Raw genomic sequence first — 17,046 nt, forward strand, 5'->3', positions numbered from 1 at the left:
CGGAGGGAGGGCGCGGAGCGCAGGAGCCGCCGCCGCCTGCCGGGTAAGCCTGCGCCTCGGGGCCGCCCGCTGCCCCCGAGGAGCCGGGGCCGGGGTCGGGGCCGCGCGCGGTGTCGAGGAGGGGTCCCCCAATCCCCCCAACCCTTCCCCGCCCCGGCCGCCTCCGCCGGCGCCCGGGCCCCTCCCGCTGCCGTCCAGACCGCAGCGGCCGCGGCAGGCGGGCGGGGGGTGCCGCAGTGGAGGCGGCCGGGCTGCGGCGCGGGGGCGCGGGGCCGGGGCCAAGTCCGCGGGGGCCGCGTTGGCCCGGGTGGAGGAGCGCGGCGCCGAGCCCCGCCTGGTGCTGAGAACCATCTTGTTTTCCACGCAGATCCGAAGGGGCAGCACGCGCCCGGGAGCCGGGAGTGCTCCCGCCTCCTGCCCGGGGCCGCCGCGGGCTCGCTGAGGTGTTTTGTGCCTCCGGCCGGCAGGCTGGGCGCGCAGGGGCGCGGGCCCCCGCCCAGCGCGCAGCGGCACCATGGGCACGGTGCTGTCCCTGTCCCCCAGCTACCGGAAGGCCACGCTGTTTGAGGATGGCGCGGCCACGGTGGGCCACTACACGGCCGTACAGAACAGCAAGAACGCCAAGGACAAGAACCTGAAGCGGCACTCCATCATCTCCGTGCTGCCTTGGAAGAGGATCGTGGCCGTGTCGGCCAAGAAGAAGAACTCCAAGAAGGTGCAGCCGAACAGCAGCTACCAGAACAACATCACGCACCTCAACAATGAGAACCTGAAGAAGTCGCTGTCGTGCGCCAACCTGTCCACTTTCGCTCAGCCCCCACCGGCGCAGCCGCCCGCACCCCCTGCCGGCCAGCTCTCTGGCTCCCAGACCGGGGGGGTCTCCTCCTCCGTCAAGAAGGCCCCGCACCCTGCCCTCAGCTCCGCAGGGACGCCCAAACGTGTCATCGTCCAGGCGTCCACGAGCGAGCTGCTGCGCTGCCTGGGCGAGTTCCTGTGCCGCCGGTGCTACCGCCTGAAGCACCTGTCCCCCACGGACCCTGTGCTCTGGCTGCGCAGCGTGGACCGCTCGCTGCTCCTGCAGGGCTGGCAGGACCAGGGCTTCATCACACCCGCCAACGTGGTCTTCCTCTACATGCTCTGCAGGGACGTCATCTCGTCGGAGGTGGGCTCGGACCACGAGCTCCAGGCCATCCTGCTGACCTGCCTGTACCTCTCCTACTCCTACATGGGCAACGAGATCTCCTACCCGCTCAAGCCCTTCCTGGTGGAGAGCTGCAAGGAGGCCTTTTGGGACCGCTGCCTCTCTGTCATCAACCTCATGAGCTCCAAGATGCTGCAGATCAACGCCGACCCACACTACTTCACACAGGTGTTCTCCGACCTGAAGAACGAGAGTGGTCAGGAGGACAAGAAGCGGCTCCTCCTCGGGCTCGATCGGTGAGCCCCGTGGCCCGCATCATGGCTCAAGGATTCAGTTCATTTTTAAAAATTTATTATTAAGCAAATCAGATTCTGTGTACAATATGTGTCTAGCAAAGCCACCGAGGGCCTCTCCCTTCCCACCTTCCCTCCTTGGGGTTTTCTTCAGCCCTGCCAAGAACTCTGGGCGCTTTTGAACTCCCGAACCTTGTGCAACACCCAGAAGATGTATCCAGAGCCACCCGGGCCGCTGACCTCTCAACTTTGGGGTATTCAGGGGACTGAGCGTCCTCTTGCCGCCTGTGCCCTTGCTGGACTGGGGCGGGTGAGGCCGTCCACTGCTCCTGGCATGGGAGCCGGAGAGGGGCCTCTGGCCGGTTGGCCCAGGGAGCGACTGGCCTTCCCGGCTGGAGGTCCTTTCCTGGCTCTTGTTTTGGGTCATACCTTCTCCCAGAGGCCTGTGGAGCTGGCCACCCCGACCGAGCCACGAGGAGGGTTGTGAGGCAAGGTGCCCGCCACCCTGGGACAACTCTTCAGTCGAGGAGAAGCTGGCCTAGTACCAAGATTGGGGCCTGTCGTTTGACAATGCACCACCTGGGTTTGCTCTTTTTTCTTTTTTAGGGAGAAGGGCTTTCCTTTAGTGAGGACATGGACCTTGCCCCCAGCCCCCTGCTCCCCCGCTCCCAGCTGTGTTGGCAGTGTTGGGTTAAGGAGCTGGTTTGACTCATTAAGTTCTTTGATTTTGGGTCCCAGCTAAAGGGGTAGGGTGCAGGTAGGGACAGATCCTTTCCTGGGTGAACCTTTCATTTGACTAATGCAGCTTACTCACCCCGTGGCGAAGGCCAGGGCAGCTGCGGGTGCCCATTACCAACAGCCTGCCTTCTGGGTGGGTGGGGTTGTCGTGCCCGAGACCAGCCGGTGCCCACCTGAGGGCTAAGGCCTCTTGCCGGTGCATGACATTCGTTCCGCAGAGCCGGGGTGGGGGGTGATGTCAGGGATCAGGGCGATGTGGTAATGATGTACCCCCTGTCCCCACCCCTGTTCATTTCAAGCTGTTTCCAAACAGTTCAGTTTCTTCTGAAGACGAAGCCTTGCCTGGCAAGGCCCAGTGAGACCACTGGATCTTGGAGACAATTCCAAGACGGGAGTAGCGCTCCTGATTGCTTCGGAAGCCTGCTGATTCTGCACCTGATCATTTGCAGTTGCTGGTTTGGGTTTCCACCTTACCCTAGTGGCTGCGAAAACACACGATGTGTACTTAATCAATTTCCTTTCTAATTCTCCCAGATTGGTGGCTTGGGACTTGGGAGAGGACCGCTAGAAGGGAGCGAGCCTCCCTCCATGGCCCATCACTCCAGCTTTGGGGAACAAAGACCAATGTGAAGATGCTCTGGGGAATTCTGTCTTTCAGTCCCCATGCCCCCCCTCCCCTTCCCCGGGGAGTGCTGGAATAGGGGGCTGGGGGAAGGCAGAGGGTCCTTTGACATAGGGTTAGGTTCCAGGTGGCTGCTGGTTTCAGCACGAGCACTACTGAAATTCACACGAACAAGAGAAAGCTGTGAAACGGAGGTCCTGGTGTAAGGCCTGGAGCTGAGCCGCCGGCCCGGGTGTTCCTGGGGAAGAGGGGGAGGGCCTGCCCGGGCTGGGATCCGTTTGCCCCAGCTGCGCCTTGGGCCCATGCTGAGCCTGAGCCGTTCAGTTCCCCGGGACTGCCAGATAATCTGATGTGGAGCTGCAAGGAACCTACTGGAAGGTTGCTGGCACAGACTTTGCCGCCGCTGCTGCGCCTCTTCTCGGTTGGAGTTGTCACACAGCCCGTCTGTGCAGATCCTGCTGCCACGTGTGACCTGAGGTAGGAGGCCCGTGGGGGCAGCAGGCCCTGGCGGCCCGGAAGAGGGAGGTTCAGGTGCCGAGTCTCCAGAGGAGGGGCGCGCGTCCGTAGTCGCTCTTTTCTCGGCGGCGGCCGAACTTGGCCTGAGACTGCGCTTCAGTTGCATCCCCAGGATTCCGGTTTTGTGTGTTTCCTTCTCTTTCTCCGTATTTATTTTTTTATTTCTCGGAGGAGGTGCAAATTTCAGGAGTGGTTGGGGGACGAAGGAAGCCAGTCTCTGGCTCCCCCCCAGTGTGAAGCCTGCCCCTTCCTCCTCCCCGCCCTTGTGCTGGTCAGTCCTGGGTGCAGGAGCTGATGGACTTGAGTGTGCAGGCAGTGAACCCATTTGACATGCTGCTATGAAGACTACTTTTAGAACAACAATTAAAAAAAAAAACAAAAAACTAACCTATGGGGGAAAAAAAAACCCGTTATTCTTTCATTGTTGCTTTGACAGTGATCTTGTGCATGCGAACCAGGAGCATTTTGTGTCTTAAGAAAAATAATCTTAGAACAGATGGCCGTGAACATTACACCCGTGCACGGAACCAGTCACAGGAATAATAGTTCAGGATTTGGTTTTTCTCTTTTTCTTGTAAACCTGAAGGGTTGATATATTCTTTCCATGCAGCTATTAGAATTTAGTTTTGTTCCAGCAGTTGTTAAACTTGCAATGAAAAGAAAATGTGCCATTTTTTTCCACTCGTAATTGTTCATTGCTGTATATTTGAAACTGCTAATTACACGTGCGGTGTATGTTGGTTCTTAGTGCAATTCGTTCTGTAGTTATTCTTTGACCAAACCGTGGGTATTGTTAATATTAATTTATATTTGTCTCATTTTGTATGTATGTGTAGTGTGTTTGTAAGTATGTGTGGTTTATAATCTGACAAGGTCATGAAGCTCAGTTTGGCTGTAATTTAATTCCCTTTCCCTTATTTTTATTTATTTTTGTACTGTGCTGATTAAATAAAATGCACTGACCATCCATTCCATAGGCCTCTTGTCATTCACGAGCAGGCTGGGGGGGCCCCTTTTCTAAATGATTCCTGTGCTCAGAACATAATTGGATTTGTATCGTGGGGGAGGGGAGGGGCTGGGCGAAGGGAGGGCAGGGCTCAGGGAGAGCTCTTGGCTTAACGGGTGCGTTCAAGTTAAGGTGATTAAGAGAGAAGCACAGGTTAAGTCAACTCAGGTTTAGCTGGGCCGCAGGGCAGGAGTTGCTCCTCAGAGGCTGCCCGGGCTTGGCTTGGCAGAGCTAGGGGACGGGGACCGGGGGCCGGGGGGGTGGGGGGGGGGAATCAGGCCCAGGCTTGGCCCGGTGAGGGCTGGTGCTGTGGCTCCCGCAGGGGCACCAGGCCTCAGCCTCCCTCGTGGAGCTTGGCTCTGAGGCCGCTGCCCCCACGTATCCTGGGCCTGGCTCTGCTCAGTGCCCGTGGCCCAGAGGCTTCCTCTCCACCCTGTGGAGTGGTGTCCACGTGGCTCAGCCCTGCCAGTTTAGCTCGGTGCAGGTTTGCAAGAGCGAGGAATCCAGCCTCCAGGGCTCCCAAATAAGCAGCCACCCCAGGCCACGATTGTGGTAAGGGGGGGTCCCCTCCCGGCAGTACCGCCAGTGGTCCGTGCCCGCTCCCGCCCCCAGCCTAAGCTTCAGGGTCTAGGGCAGTGTGGACTCGAGGCTCCCTAGGGCCTGCACGCTGCGGGCCCAAGGCACCCCTGGACGCCGGGAAGGCGCTGCCACCCAGGTTGCCCCTCGGGTGCGGTCAGCTTTGTGATCGGGGCCACTGGCTTAATTCAGGGCCTCTCCCTCGGTCTGAGTCACAGAAGCTGCACTGCATGTACTTTGCCACCAAGGACGGTGACCGGGCGGCCCTTGGGTGCCGGGGAGGCTCTGTCATCTGGGGAGGGGGGGGGCTTGCTTACCTGCCGCTTGCCTCGCCCCTGCCCCCAGAGGTCCGGGATCCCTCGCGCTCCTCCTGCCACCCCCATTGTCCCCAGCCCGCCTGCCCCCGGGAGAGGCCGCTGCAGGCCTCGGAGCTTGTCCTTCACAGATACGTGCTCCGATTTCGGTCAACATGAACAGTGAACTTTGAGTCTAACGCACGGGCCTCAAAATGGTGGAACGAAGTGCTTCGATTGAACTCCGCCGCCTCCCTGCCGGGTGTCTAATATTTTCATTGAAAAGCCTCCTGTAAATTATCCTCCATTTTACCTTATTTGTGCTTAATTCTCCCTCCCATCCTCTGGGACAGCAGCTGACTTTTTACCAGCTGGAATGTCACAATTGTGGGTATAGTTTTCAGTTACAGATAAGCAGGACACCTTTAAAAGTAAGATTTAATGCTTTATTACTCTTGATGGTAAATCAAAATATGCTCTAGAAATAAAGTTAACTTAATGGAAAATAGGAATAAACGCAGCAAACCATAAACCTGCATTTAATTAGATCAAGAGAAACACTTCATTGCATACAATCACTGTGCCCTGCTCTCCCCCAGCCCCTGGAGGCACCGCTGAGCTCACACCCTAAAGGCTTGAGCCTTCTTCAGTTGCCACACACTGGGACTTCTTTTAGGACATCAAGAAAAAGTGCTCCTGGACTGGCCTCAGCCTGAGGAGCCCCAGGCAACCCCTAAAGGCGGCAGGAAGGGCCCCATCGCCCACCTCTCCTCCCCAGCCCCGGAAAGGCACTCATTTGGCATGTTCCGTTTTGGTGTGTCTCAAACATACACGTGCACGTCTCTAGTGTAAAGCAAGGAATTTGGGGAAAGGAGTGGAAAGGAGAGGAGGCGCCGTTCCAGTTAGGATGGTTCCACTGGTGTCAAGGTGACTGGCAAAACTCCGTTGCTAAACCAGGCTGATGGCACCTCTGCGCAGTGCAGGCAGCTGACCAGGCTTCGAGAATGAGAATAGGTTTCTAAGGACACAATGCCAAGAGAATTCTTTGTTGCGAACTGCACATGGTGCAAATGTTTTGCGGGCCCTGGGAAGTCGGGGGGTGGGGGGTGTGTGCGGGGGAGACCAGGCTGTTGGGACCAGCCGGCAGGTTGGCCTGGTGACCGGGCAGGCACTGGGCCAGGCACGGGAGACTGCGCTCAGGCCCTCGGTGTGATTTGTGGGGTCAGGGTGGCGGCTCAGGAGCATGGGGGTAGGGGGTGGGGGGGTGGGGGTGAGCAGGGTCTATGGCTGAAAGTGAAGAAAACGTCAGCGCATCCCTTTTACCTCCTGCCAGTCTCCTCCTGAGCTGTGGGCTCCCCTTCAGCCCCCTCCCCACATGGAGTTTCCCAAGTCTTTCCTTTTAAGGCTCCTGGCCTGGAGGCCCGGGCTGCTCAGAGGCTTGGGGCCACGTCCTCAGCTGAGGCTCCGGAGCAGAGTGGTCTCAGGAAGGCACTGAGGCACGTGTGCTTTCTGCTGGGCCCACCCTGGGCCCCAGCTGTGGTGTGTGGAGGGGGGCAGCCTGGCCTGGCCTGCAGTGCCAGGACCCCCCACTCTGTTTCTGTCACTCTGCCCTTCCGGCCCTGGTCCTTGTTCTCTGAATGTGTCTGAAACAGGGGTGTCGGATAACTTGCAGACACCCCCCCCAGAGTGCTCCCTGGCCCCTGCAACTCCGTTTTCTCATCGATGTGCCCGATGTGAGTGTGGGCGCAGCAGACCCCACACCCGAGGCGCAGCCCTGCGTGTTGCACACATCACCGTGCAACAACCACGGGCCCAGGCCGTGCAGTTAAGGAAGATGGGCCTTGGAGTACCTGCTCTGCTCTTTCCCGCAGAGGTGGCCTGCAGGCCTCGGGCGGGGGGCAGGCTGGGCATGACTGTTCTGCCAGCCACTGGCTGTCGGGCCAGCCCGACAGGTGAACCTGCTCCCCTGATGGCTTTGGCTGACTGCTGGGGAGAGGGGCTCCACCGAGGAGCTGTGAGCCAGGTCCCTTGGGGGAAAGGGGTGGCAGGCTGTGCTCACGGAGAGAGCAGGGCTACATCCCCAGCTCATGTCCGGCAATCTCCCCCAAGCCCCCCAGGGGAGCATGTTTTGGGTTGGGGAAACTGCATCCACCCCTTGCAGGGTCAGGTGCCAGTCACTGGGTCAGGGTCTGACCTGGCCAATGGGGGGGGTGTGTGTGTGGTGGCAGGGGCCTCCGCTGACATCAAGTCGCCTCTGCAGGGAGCTGCAGTCTGGGTGTGGGCCCAGGGGTCTGTGGCAGGGCACCGGGGTCTTTGGTTTGTTGAGTGAGGACTGGAAAGTGGGGGCAGAGGAGGATGGAGACCAAACGCAGAAAGCCAGCAAGAAAACCTCAGGGGAGGAGCCTTGGAGGTGGCAGAAGAGGGGCTTGGCCCCAAGTATGGCGGACCCTTGCGAGCTGATTTCTAGCAGGGGGTAGCGGGGAGTGAGCAAGTCAGACGGGGTGGTGAGGCCTCCCCGGTGGGCGGTCAGTTCCCCGGCACGCTGAGGATGAAGCCCGAGCGGTTCTTGGTGAAGTCGGGCTCCGGCTGGTTGATCCGCGTCTCCACGGAGACCGTGCACTTCTTCCCGTGCAGGCTGCACTGCACGGGGTTGGTGACGTTGACTTGAAGGTAGCGCTTCTCACTGGAAGAACCAAAAAGAGAAAGACCAGCAGGCAGTTAGCAGGCGGCCAGAGTGGGGTAAATGGCCCTGGCACCCCCTGGGGCCCGCATCTGCCCACCTCCCCAAGACCTGGTGGGTGGCCCAGGGGCCACAGGCACAGGCGGCGCCCCAGGAGAGGGAGAGGGCAGCAGAGGCCGGGGCTGGGCTGCAGCCTCAAGCCAGAGCCGGCAGAGAGCAGGGCTGGCGCTGCGGCCTGGGCCTGCACCTGCAGAATGCACTCGAACCAGAGCCACCGGGGCTCTGGCCTGAGGCAGGGACCCAGTCACTTGGGCGTTAGAGGTCAGCAGGGGGCTCGTCAGGAGGGGCACGGGCTTCTGATTCGGGGCGTCTGTGGCTGCAACAGGGAGCCCTGGGAGGTGCGTCCGGGGAGGGGTGCGGACGGGAGATTCTTGCCTGCGTGGTCTCGCTGGCGAGAGAAAGCTCTTCCGGCAGTCCTGCCCACCATCAGGCCCGGCCGGGAGAACTGGGGCTGACTCCTGCTTCCCCAGCGCCCTGGGTGGGCCCTCTCCCACTCGGGGTTTCCGAAGGCCCTCGCAGTAGCAGCCTCCCCGCCCCTCCCTCCCCCGCCCCCAGTGTGGGTGCACCTGCTGCGGGCCGCCACCCATCTGCCGAGCCGAGAAACGTGTGCGAAGCGGCGGGCACCTCCCATGTGCTCTCGTGGGCTGGCACACCCCCACACCGTGGCTTGCGCCCCTTGGATTTCTCGGAGCCAGAGGCGCAAGGAGCAGGGCCTGCGGCGTGGGCCCGGATCCCAGGCACTGGGCAGGCTGGCGGCGCACCATGTGCCCAGGTGCCCAGGTGCGATCGAGGCGCCTTCCCGGCACGCGCGCGGGGCCCTGTCACAGGAGGCGCGGCCCCTCGGACGCACCTGCCCGCACGCTGCCAGGCTTCCTCATGCCCCTCTGCCGCCTGCTTCCCCCCTGGTTCTGCCCCGGGGGCAGACGGTGCAGCAGGAAGAGAGCCGTGGTTCTCACTTGCGGGCATCAGGTATCTAATACTTATAATACTTAATGTCTTGTCAGCTGCAGCTAAAACCTTGGCTTAGACCGCTATTTTTAAGCAGACTTGGACATAAAAATAGAGTCCACCAGTGGCAGTGACTCAGGCACGGCTCTGCTCCTGGGGGAGCCAGGGCTGCTGGGCGGGGTCTAGGGGTGTGGCCCTGCGCTCCCGGTCCCCACCGTCGTGCTGGCCCAGGGCAGGCAGAGCCCCCTGCACTGCAGCCCTGCCTGTGGCTGGAGACGCTTCTAGGACCCGGAGCCTGCACCTTCCCCTGCTTAGTCAGCCAGCCTCCTGGGCCCTCTGGTCGACCCGGCACCGCCTCTGGGTCCCTCTGAGCTGGAATCATATTCCCTGGGGACGTCCCCCTTCTGACTCTGGCAGAGGCCTCCCCTTTGCCCTTGCCTCATGGTGGGCATGTGTCCTTCCCTCAGTGCACTGCTGGGGACAGGCTCTTTCCACTTTCTGTGTCTGTGCCCCCCACCCCACGGTACTGTAGTGTGCATGCAATGGGTTCTAGAGTCACCTGGGGGCCTCAAAGTCCTCAGGAAATGGCTCTAAAAGGGCCACTTTCCAAACACAGAGGGAGGGAATGGGACTGACCAGCCACCCCCATGTTCTTGTGTTTGTACCGTTGGGTCATGCTACCTTCAATAGGTTCCTTCTGACTCCAGCCCCTCCCCAGCCCTGAGTTCAGTGTCCACAGAGAGTGGCCCCTGACCACTCTTCCTTCCTCTTTCGGGCTCTGGGCATCTCTGGTATCTGCTCTGCACTCTCGGTGCAGGGTTGAGGCTGGTGGGAGATGGAAGAGCAAGAGGTTATTGTAGAACGGAGAAAAAGGTAACAACAGCCCAACTTCACCTTGTAAATAAGCCCCCGGAGGGGGGGCTGCAGGAGAGAAAAAGCCGCAGAGAACCCGAGCTCCAGTCTGCTTCTCCCCGCACTGGGCAGGGCAGGAAGCATTTCTGCTGGCCTGTCTAGGCAGCCTCAGCACACGTACTGGTCTCCAGTTCTAGAATGTGAGTCCCCGGAGGGCGGCGAGGAGCCTTACCGGGCTCCCACACTGCAGGGGGCATGTGGGCACGCTCCCCTGGTGCTGCCGGGCCACACCTGCACTTCTAGCGAGGCTGTTCTTGGGGCTGGCGGCGCTAGCGTGGTATGCAGGCCTCGTGTCCCCTGCTCTGCGAACTGTTCCCTCTCAGCACCACAACTCTGCCAACTCCAAACACTCATAAATGCTGGGCGAAATTGGTTGAGATCCTTGTAGGGCTGAAGCATGCCCAGCCCGTGAAGTTCATCCCAAAGGGAAAGTGGCCAGACAGCCTGTAAAATGGGACGGTTCTACAAGGGAGGGCTGCCCCTTAGCAAAGGAATATTCCGTACTGTCAACTTAAGTGACAGTCCGTGCCTGCACTCCTTGCTCCTTCCCTTGGCATCTCCCTGAGCGGACCTGTGCTGATTCCCAGCCTGTCTTCATGGCGTGCTGTGGGGTTTGGGCAGAAGTGGAGGGTGATGGGCTACATGTGATGATTTTAGAATAGAACAATGCGGGCTGGAAGGAGAACAGCCTTCTGGTCTTAAGAGCTGGGCTAAAGCAACATCTGCGGGCGCTGTCCCCACACAGCCATCGACAGGTGACAAAGATGTCGTGGATTGAGTCTGGTGCCTCCCCAGTAAGTCACACATCGAGTTATTACCACACAGCCCAGCAATTCCTTCCACTCCTGGAGATACATCCAGAAGAACTGAAAGCAGATGTTCACACAACAGCATGTACTGGAATGTTTACGGCAGCATTATTTACAATAAACAAAAGGCAAAAATAATCCAAATATCTATCAACCGATGAAGGAACCAACTGGTATATCCATTCAATGAAATATTATTCAGCCATAAAAAGGAAGTACTGACCCAGGCTACAACATGGATGAACCCTGAGAACATGCTAACTGAGAGAAGCCAGGCCCAAAAAGCTATGTATTGTATAATTCCGCTCCCATGAAGTGTGCAGACTACCCAAATCCACAGGACAGAAACAGAGGAGTGGGGTGTGGAGGGACTGCTTAAAGGGTATGGGGTTTCCTTCTGGGGTGATGAGACCATCCTGGAACTAGACGGTGGTGATGGCTGCACAGCACTGCTGATGATAAATTTAAGTTCTGTGTATTTTACCACAATAACAACCAAAAAGAGTGGCTTGATCTGAAAGAATAATAGGGGCCCCTGGGTGGCTCAGTCGGTTGAGCATCTGATTCTTGGTCTTGGCTCAGGTCATGATCTCAGGGTGGTGGGATCGAGCCCTGTGTGGGCTCCGTGTTCGGTGCAGTCTGCTGGCGATCCTCCCCTCTGCCCCTCCCTGGCTCGTGCGCGTGCTCTAAAATCAACTCAAATCTTGGGGCACGTGGGTGGCTCAGTCATTGAGCGTCTGCCTTCGGCTCAGGTCATGATTCCAGGTCCTGGGATCGAGCCCCGCATCAGGCTCCCTGCTTGGCAGGAAGCCTGCTTCTCCCTCTGCCACTCCCCCTGCTTGTATTCCCTCTCTCTCTGTGTCTCTCTCTGTCAAATAAATAAAATCTTAAAAAAAACCAAATCAAATCTTAAAGGGACAAATAAGAACTTGCCCTCAAACCATGTTTTCTTTTCTCATCTCAAGCTCAACCAAAATGGTTTTAAGACCAGCCAGGAAGGGGCCCTCCGGGAGGATCAGCTGACCTCTCTGGCTGGAGCTTCACCATACTGGAAATCTTTACAGAGCTAGAATGCCTTCCTCATCTTTTAAAGAAAAGAAGGTGGATTTTATAGATGGAGGCAGGGTGTCTCCCTCTGATGGCATGCCAAGCCCAACGACAGCTGCCGCTGGAGTGGGGCGGCCAGGGGAGGGCTGCTTTCCTCCCCATCCTCTGTTACAGGATTTAAAGGCTCAGCAAACTCTGGCATTCGGGGACTTTCATCTTGTTCATCTGTTCCAAGCCATCACTGCAGGCAAATGGCCTTTATCAAATTACGCTCCTTCATTTTGCATTTAGGCGCCTGTCCTCATTAGAGAAATCTATGGGTAAAAAGGCAAGACCCCATCCACGGGCATCCTCACGTGAGCAGTGTGTTTTTTGCAGGCCCCGCACGGAAGGGGGCAACCAGTCTCCCTGGGAGCTGAATCGGCCCAGAAAATGTCGCCTCCTGTCCGGCCCTGTTCAGCTGGGATGAGGAGGCGCCCAGCCACGGCCCGCTCCGTGGAAATGCGCGGGCCACTTCTCCGTGGTGTCCGGGGGTTCCCTGCCGGAGCGGTGCATGACCGTGCCCTAAGGGGACGGGGCGGGGGGCGGAGGCAGCGCCTGAGTGGGCGTGGCCTCTGGGGGCCAGCGAGGTGTTCCCGAGGAGGTGGGGCCAGTGCTGCGCTCGGGTCTGCACGCCGGATGTGGTGGGAGGAAGCTCGCCTTGCCCCAAGCGCAGGCAGGGCATAAACAGATGCGTCTCCAAGTGATGAGAGGTGGGGTCAGCATTTCGTGACAGACCCCGGGCCCCAGAGTCAGGCCCTTCTCCATCTGGGTGCCCCTGGACCCCCAACGCCAAGGCTCGGGCGCTGGCGGACAGACTGCTAGGGCCCGTGTGTGCAACTGTGTGTGCGTTTTGCCTCAGGAAGCAAGCCCCTCTGCTTGTGTCAAACCACAGACGGCCAGTCTTTCAAAACCCGGCTTCCGGAAATGCTACTTCTGTTTTTGTCGGGGCAGAACAGATACTCTGGGGCTGCTGGGAAAGGGAGGGTCCAGCAGACGCCAAACCTGGGGACATGCTGGCTTGGGCAGGAGTCATGCCCGGGTCTGAGATCTGGGAGGAGGCTGAGCCCCGGCAGCCTGCGGGATCTAGAAAAAGGCCACACGAGTCTGCCTTCCAGCCTGGCAAAGTGGCAAAGGAATTGCTGTGTGGGAAAACACACGGTTTCCCAGTAAAGACCTAAAACCTCAAGCTTTCTTCTCTTAACCTCTTGAACAGCAAACCCACTGCAGATCACCAAAGGCAAAGAGCAAACCTTAAGAACACCCAGAGGGAAAAGACGCATCACATGCAAAGGAAGAGTAGGCCTTCTCATCAAATGTGAGAAAATAATGAAAACAGACTCTTCCAAGCATTGAAGGAAAGTAATCATCAAGCTAGAATTCTATACCCAGCCAATCATCTGAGCATGCGGGCAGAACAAAGACTGACTCAGACACCAAGGTAAATCTAAATAAGCATTCACTGGAAATAATAATCATAATAAATGGAAATGACTAACTTTGGGGGTCCAATTGAGCACCGAGCTAAATAAAGTCCAGGAAAACAACATGACAGATGGGGTGCTGGTCCTCAGGGAGGGACTTGGGTCTTTGCCTCCGGGAGGAGGGTGGGGACACTGATGAACTTTAGATGTCCTAAGAGCTGCACAGGCGTGAAGAAAATGAATGGTAAACAAGAATGCTCAACTGACACATACAAGTCTGGAAGAAGTAGAGGGAAGTGGGAAAGACGCTCTGCTTCATCTAATGCAAGGTAGACAAGAGGAACAAAAGCAGCCAAGAAGAAACATGGGAATGAGAAAACACTAACATGGGTGTGTAAACCCAGGCATGTGAACCCCTGTTAAAAGGGACTTCTCGGATTTAATTTAGAAATGCAGCTATATGCCATTTGCAAGAGACCCTCTAAATCACAACAAAGAAAAGTTAAAACAAGCTACGCAAGGCAAACAGGAATCACAGGAAGGCTGGCAAAATGCACCGCTGGGGAAAAAACTCACTATTTTGTTTCCTTTATCGGGGAGGAGTTCAGCAGGAAGGTACTCATGACATGTCTACAATCACAGAAAATGATCTTAATACGCTTTCCTAAAACATATGATGTAGATCAGCAGATGATATTAAAAGAACATAGATTTGAACCCAACTAATGAGCTTGCGTATATGTGTATTCACAGTGCTCAGCACATCAGAGAAGTGATACTGTGCACATGAAGCAGGTACTGGACCAGAAAAAGAGGGTCAGTAGATACCTGAGAATGATCATCACACAGAAACAGGCTACTGACTATAATACAGTAAAAGTAAAAATTTAAAAAAAGGTGAATACAGGGGCGTCTGGGTGCCTCAGTTGGTTAGGCGTCTGCCTTCGGCTCAGGTCATGATCCTGGGGTTCTGCGATCAAGCCCCACATTGGGCTCCCTGCTCAGCGGGGAGTCTGCTTCTCCCTCTGCCCCTCCCCCTGCTCGTGCTCTTGCTCGCTGTCTCTCTCAAATGAATAAATTAAAATCTTTAAAAAAAAAAGTGAATACAGGCATACCTTGAAGACACTGCAGGTTCGGGTCTAGACCCCACAATAAAGCGACTCAAATGACTTATTTTGTTAGTGCATATAACAGTAAAGTTGATGCTATACTGTAGTCTATTAAAGTGTGTAATAAATAGTACTATGTGCATACCTTAATTAAAGAACGCTTTATTGCTAACAAATGCTAACCATCACCTGAGCTTTCAGCGAGTCGTACTCTTTTTGCTGGTGGAGGGGTATCTCCTCACTGTTGGCAGCTGCGGGTTGATCAAGATGCTGGTTGCCAAAGGCTGGGGCGGCTGGGGCAGCTGGGGCAATTTCTTAAAATAAGACAACAGTGAAGTTTGACTCTTCCATTCAGAAATGATTTCTCTGTAGCAGGTGATGCTGTTTGATAGCATTTTACCTACAACAGAACTTCTCTCAAGAGTGAGAGTCAGTCCTCTGGAACCCTGCTCCTGCTTTATCAACCAGGTGTATGTCATATTCTAAATCCTGTGTGGTCATTTCGACAGTCTTCACAGCCTCTTCACCAGAAGCAGTTTCTATCTCAAGAAACCACTTCACTCATCTGTGAGAAGCAACTCCTCATCCGCTTGGGGTTCATCATGAGATTGCAGCAACTCAGTCCCACCCCCAGGCTCCACTTCTAATTCTACTTTCTTGTTGTTTCCACCACATCTCCACTGCAGTCTTGAACCTCAAGGTCCTCTGTGAGGGTGGGAATCAACCTGTCCCAAATTCCTGTTAACATTGATATTTTGACCTCTTCCCATGCATCACAAATGTTTTTTTAAAAAGATCTTATTTATTTATTTACGTATTTTACTTATTTTACAGAGAGAGTGCAGGAGCAGGGGGAGCTGCAGGCAGAGGGAGAAGCAGGCTCCCTTCTGAGCAAGGAGCCCGATGTGGGGCTCGATCCCAGGACCCCGGGATCATGACCTGAGCTGAAGGCAGATGCTTAACCGACTGAGCCACCCAGGTACCCCAATCACAAATGTTCTTAATGGCATCAAAAATGGTAAATCCTTTCTAGAAGGTTTTGAGTTTTTTACTCTGCCCCGGTCCATCAGAGGAATCACCATCTGTGGCAGCTAGAGCCTTATGAAATGTATTTCTGCGATCCGACTTGAAAGCTGATATTACTCCTTGATCCATCTCCATCACAGCTCTTGGGGTGACCAGGTGTGTTGTCAGCAAGCAGTCGTATTTTGAAAGGTATCTTTTTCTGAGCAGTAGATCTCAACAGTGGGCTGAAACTATTCAGTAAACGATGCTGAAGACAGATACTGTCATGGAGGCTTTGTTGTTCCATTTGTAGAGCACAGGCAGAGTACATTTAGCATAATTTTTAAGGGCCCTAGGATTTTCAGAATGGTCAATGAGCTTCAACTTCAAGTCACCCATTGCATGAGCCCCTAACAGGAGGGTCAGCCTGTCCTTTGAAGCTTTGAAGCCAGGCATTGACTTCTCCTCTCTAGCTATGAAAGTCCTAGATGGCGTCTTCTTCCAATAGATGGCTGTTTTGTCTACACTGAAAATCTGCTGTTCGGTGTGGCCACCTTCACGAATGATCTGAGCTGGATCTCCTGGAGAACTTGCTGCAGCTCCTGCCTCAGCACTTGCTGCTTCACCTTGTACTTTTCTGTTCTGGAAAATGCTTCTTTTCTTAAACCTCATGAACTAACCTCTGCCAGCTTCAAACTTTTCTTCTGCAGCTTCCTCACCTCTCTCAACCTTCAGAGAACTGAAGAGAGTTTGGGCCTTGCTCTAGATTAGGTTTTGGCTTAAGGGACTGCTGTGGCTGGCTTGATCTTCTGTTCAGACCCCAAAAACTTTCTCCATGTCAGCAGTCAGGCTGTTTCACTTTCTTACCATCCATGTGTTCACTGGAATAGTACTTCTGATTTCCTTCAAGTACTTTTCCTTTGCATTTACAATTTGGCTAGCTGTTTGGCACAAAAAGCCTAGCTTTCAGCCTACCTTGGCTTTCAACATGCCTTCCTCACTAAAGTTGGTCATTGCTTGCTTTTGATTTACAGCGAGAGGTGTGCGACTCTTCCTTTCACTTGAGCACTTAGAAGCCATTGTAGGGTCATTAATTACTCTAATTTCAAGACTGTTGTGTCTCAGGGAATAGGGAGGCTGGAGGGGAGGAAGAGAGACATGAAGTGGGGGTGGCGGACAGATGGTGGGGCAGTCAGAACATACACATTTACTTACTCACCATCTTGTATGGGTGCAGTTCTTGGCTCCCCAAAACAATTATAGTAGTAACATCAAACATCACTGATCACAGATCCCCATAACAAATATAATAATAATGAAAAAGTTTGAAATATTGGGAGAATACCAAAGTGTGAGAGACACAAGCGAGCAAATGCTTTTTTAGGAAAAAATGGCACAAACAGACTTGCTCATGCAGGGTGGCAACAAACCTTCAATTTGTAGAAAACACACTGTCCATATAGCTCAGTGGAGTGAAGCCCAATAAAACGAGGTATGTGTGTACAGGTGCTTCCCCGAATTCTGATTATGGCTTCTCCATCTCTGATCCGTGAAGCGAAATAAAGGGAAGCACAACGAAACAAGGTATGCCTGTATGATAATAACCTAACAATAGCAAGAAAGCACATAGTACCTCCTTAGTGTTTTATAAATATCAATTCATGAGATCCTCATGACTGCATGAGGGAAGTTCCATTTTCAGAAGAGGAAATAAGGCGCAAAGAGGCCAAGTACCTGCCAAGGGCACACAGCACCACCAGAATTTGAACCCAGGCAACCAGGCTTGAGTCCAAACCTTCGCCCCTGTGCATCCTGCCACTAAAACAGT

The 17,046-nt window shown here is 55.4% G+C and overlaps 2 protein-coding genes across 2 annotated transcripts in view; one reads left to right on the forward strand and one right to left on the reverse strand.

Annotated features, from left to right (window-relative positions):
* The first annotated feature begins 453 nt into the window (after positions 1-453).
* CDK5R1 (cyclin dependent kinase 5 regulatory subunit 1) lies at positions 454-1,511 on the forward strand. The gene has a single exon (XM_021704357.1). It carries the CDS (start codon positions 515-517, stop codon positions 1,439-1,441), a length of 927 nt encoding a protein of 308 aa, XP_021560032.1. The 5' UTR covers positions 454-514; the 3' UTR covers positions 1,442-1,511.
* A 4,113-nt stretch (positions 1,512-5,624) lies between these two features.
* The window catches only part of MYO1D (myosin ID), a 380,578-nt gene continuing 369,156 nt past the window's right edge, over positions 5,625-17,046 (reverse strand). Inside the window, exon 22 of the mRNA XM_021704452.2 lies at positions 5,625-7,868. Within this exon, the coding sequence (XP_021560127.1) occupies positions 7,712-7,868 (157 nt within the window). The 3' untranslated portion in view covers positions 5,625-7,711. The remainder of the gene's footprint in view (positions 7,869-17,046) is intronic.

The sequence above is a fragment of the Neomonachus schauinslandi genome, chromosome 15 (assembly GCF_002201575.2).
Source record: "Neomonachus schauinslandi chromosome 15, ASM220157v2, whole genome shotgun sequence".
NCBI classification, from domain to species: domain Eukaryota; kingdom Metazoa; phylum Chordata; class Mammalia; order Carnivora; family Phocidae; genus Neomonachus; species Neomonachus schauinslandi.

Bases quoted from the DNA above. Each gene is read 5' to 3' on its own strand.
- CDK5R1 (XM_021704357.1), top strand. From the start codon at position 515: ATGGGCACGGTGCTGTCCCTGTCCCCCAGCTACCGGAAGGCCACGCTG.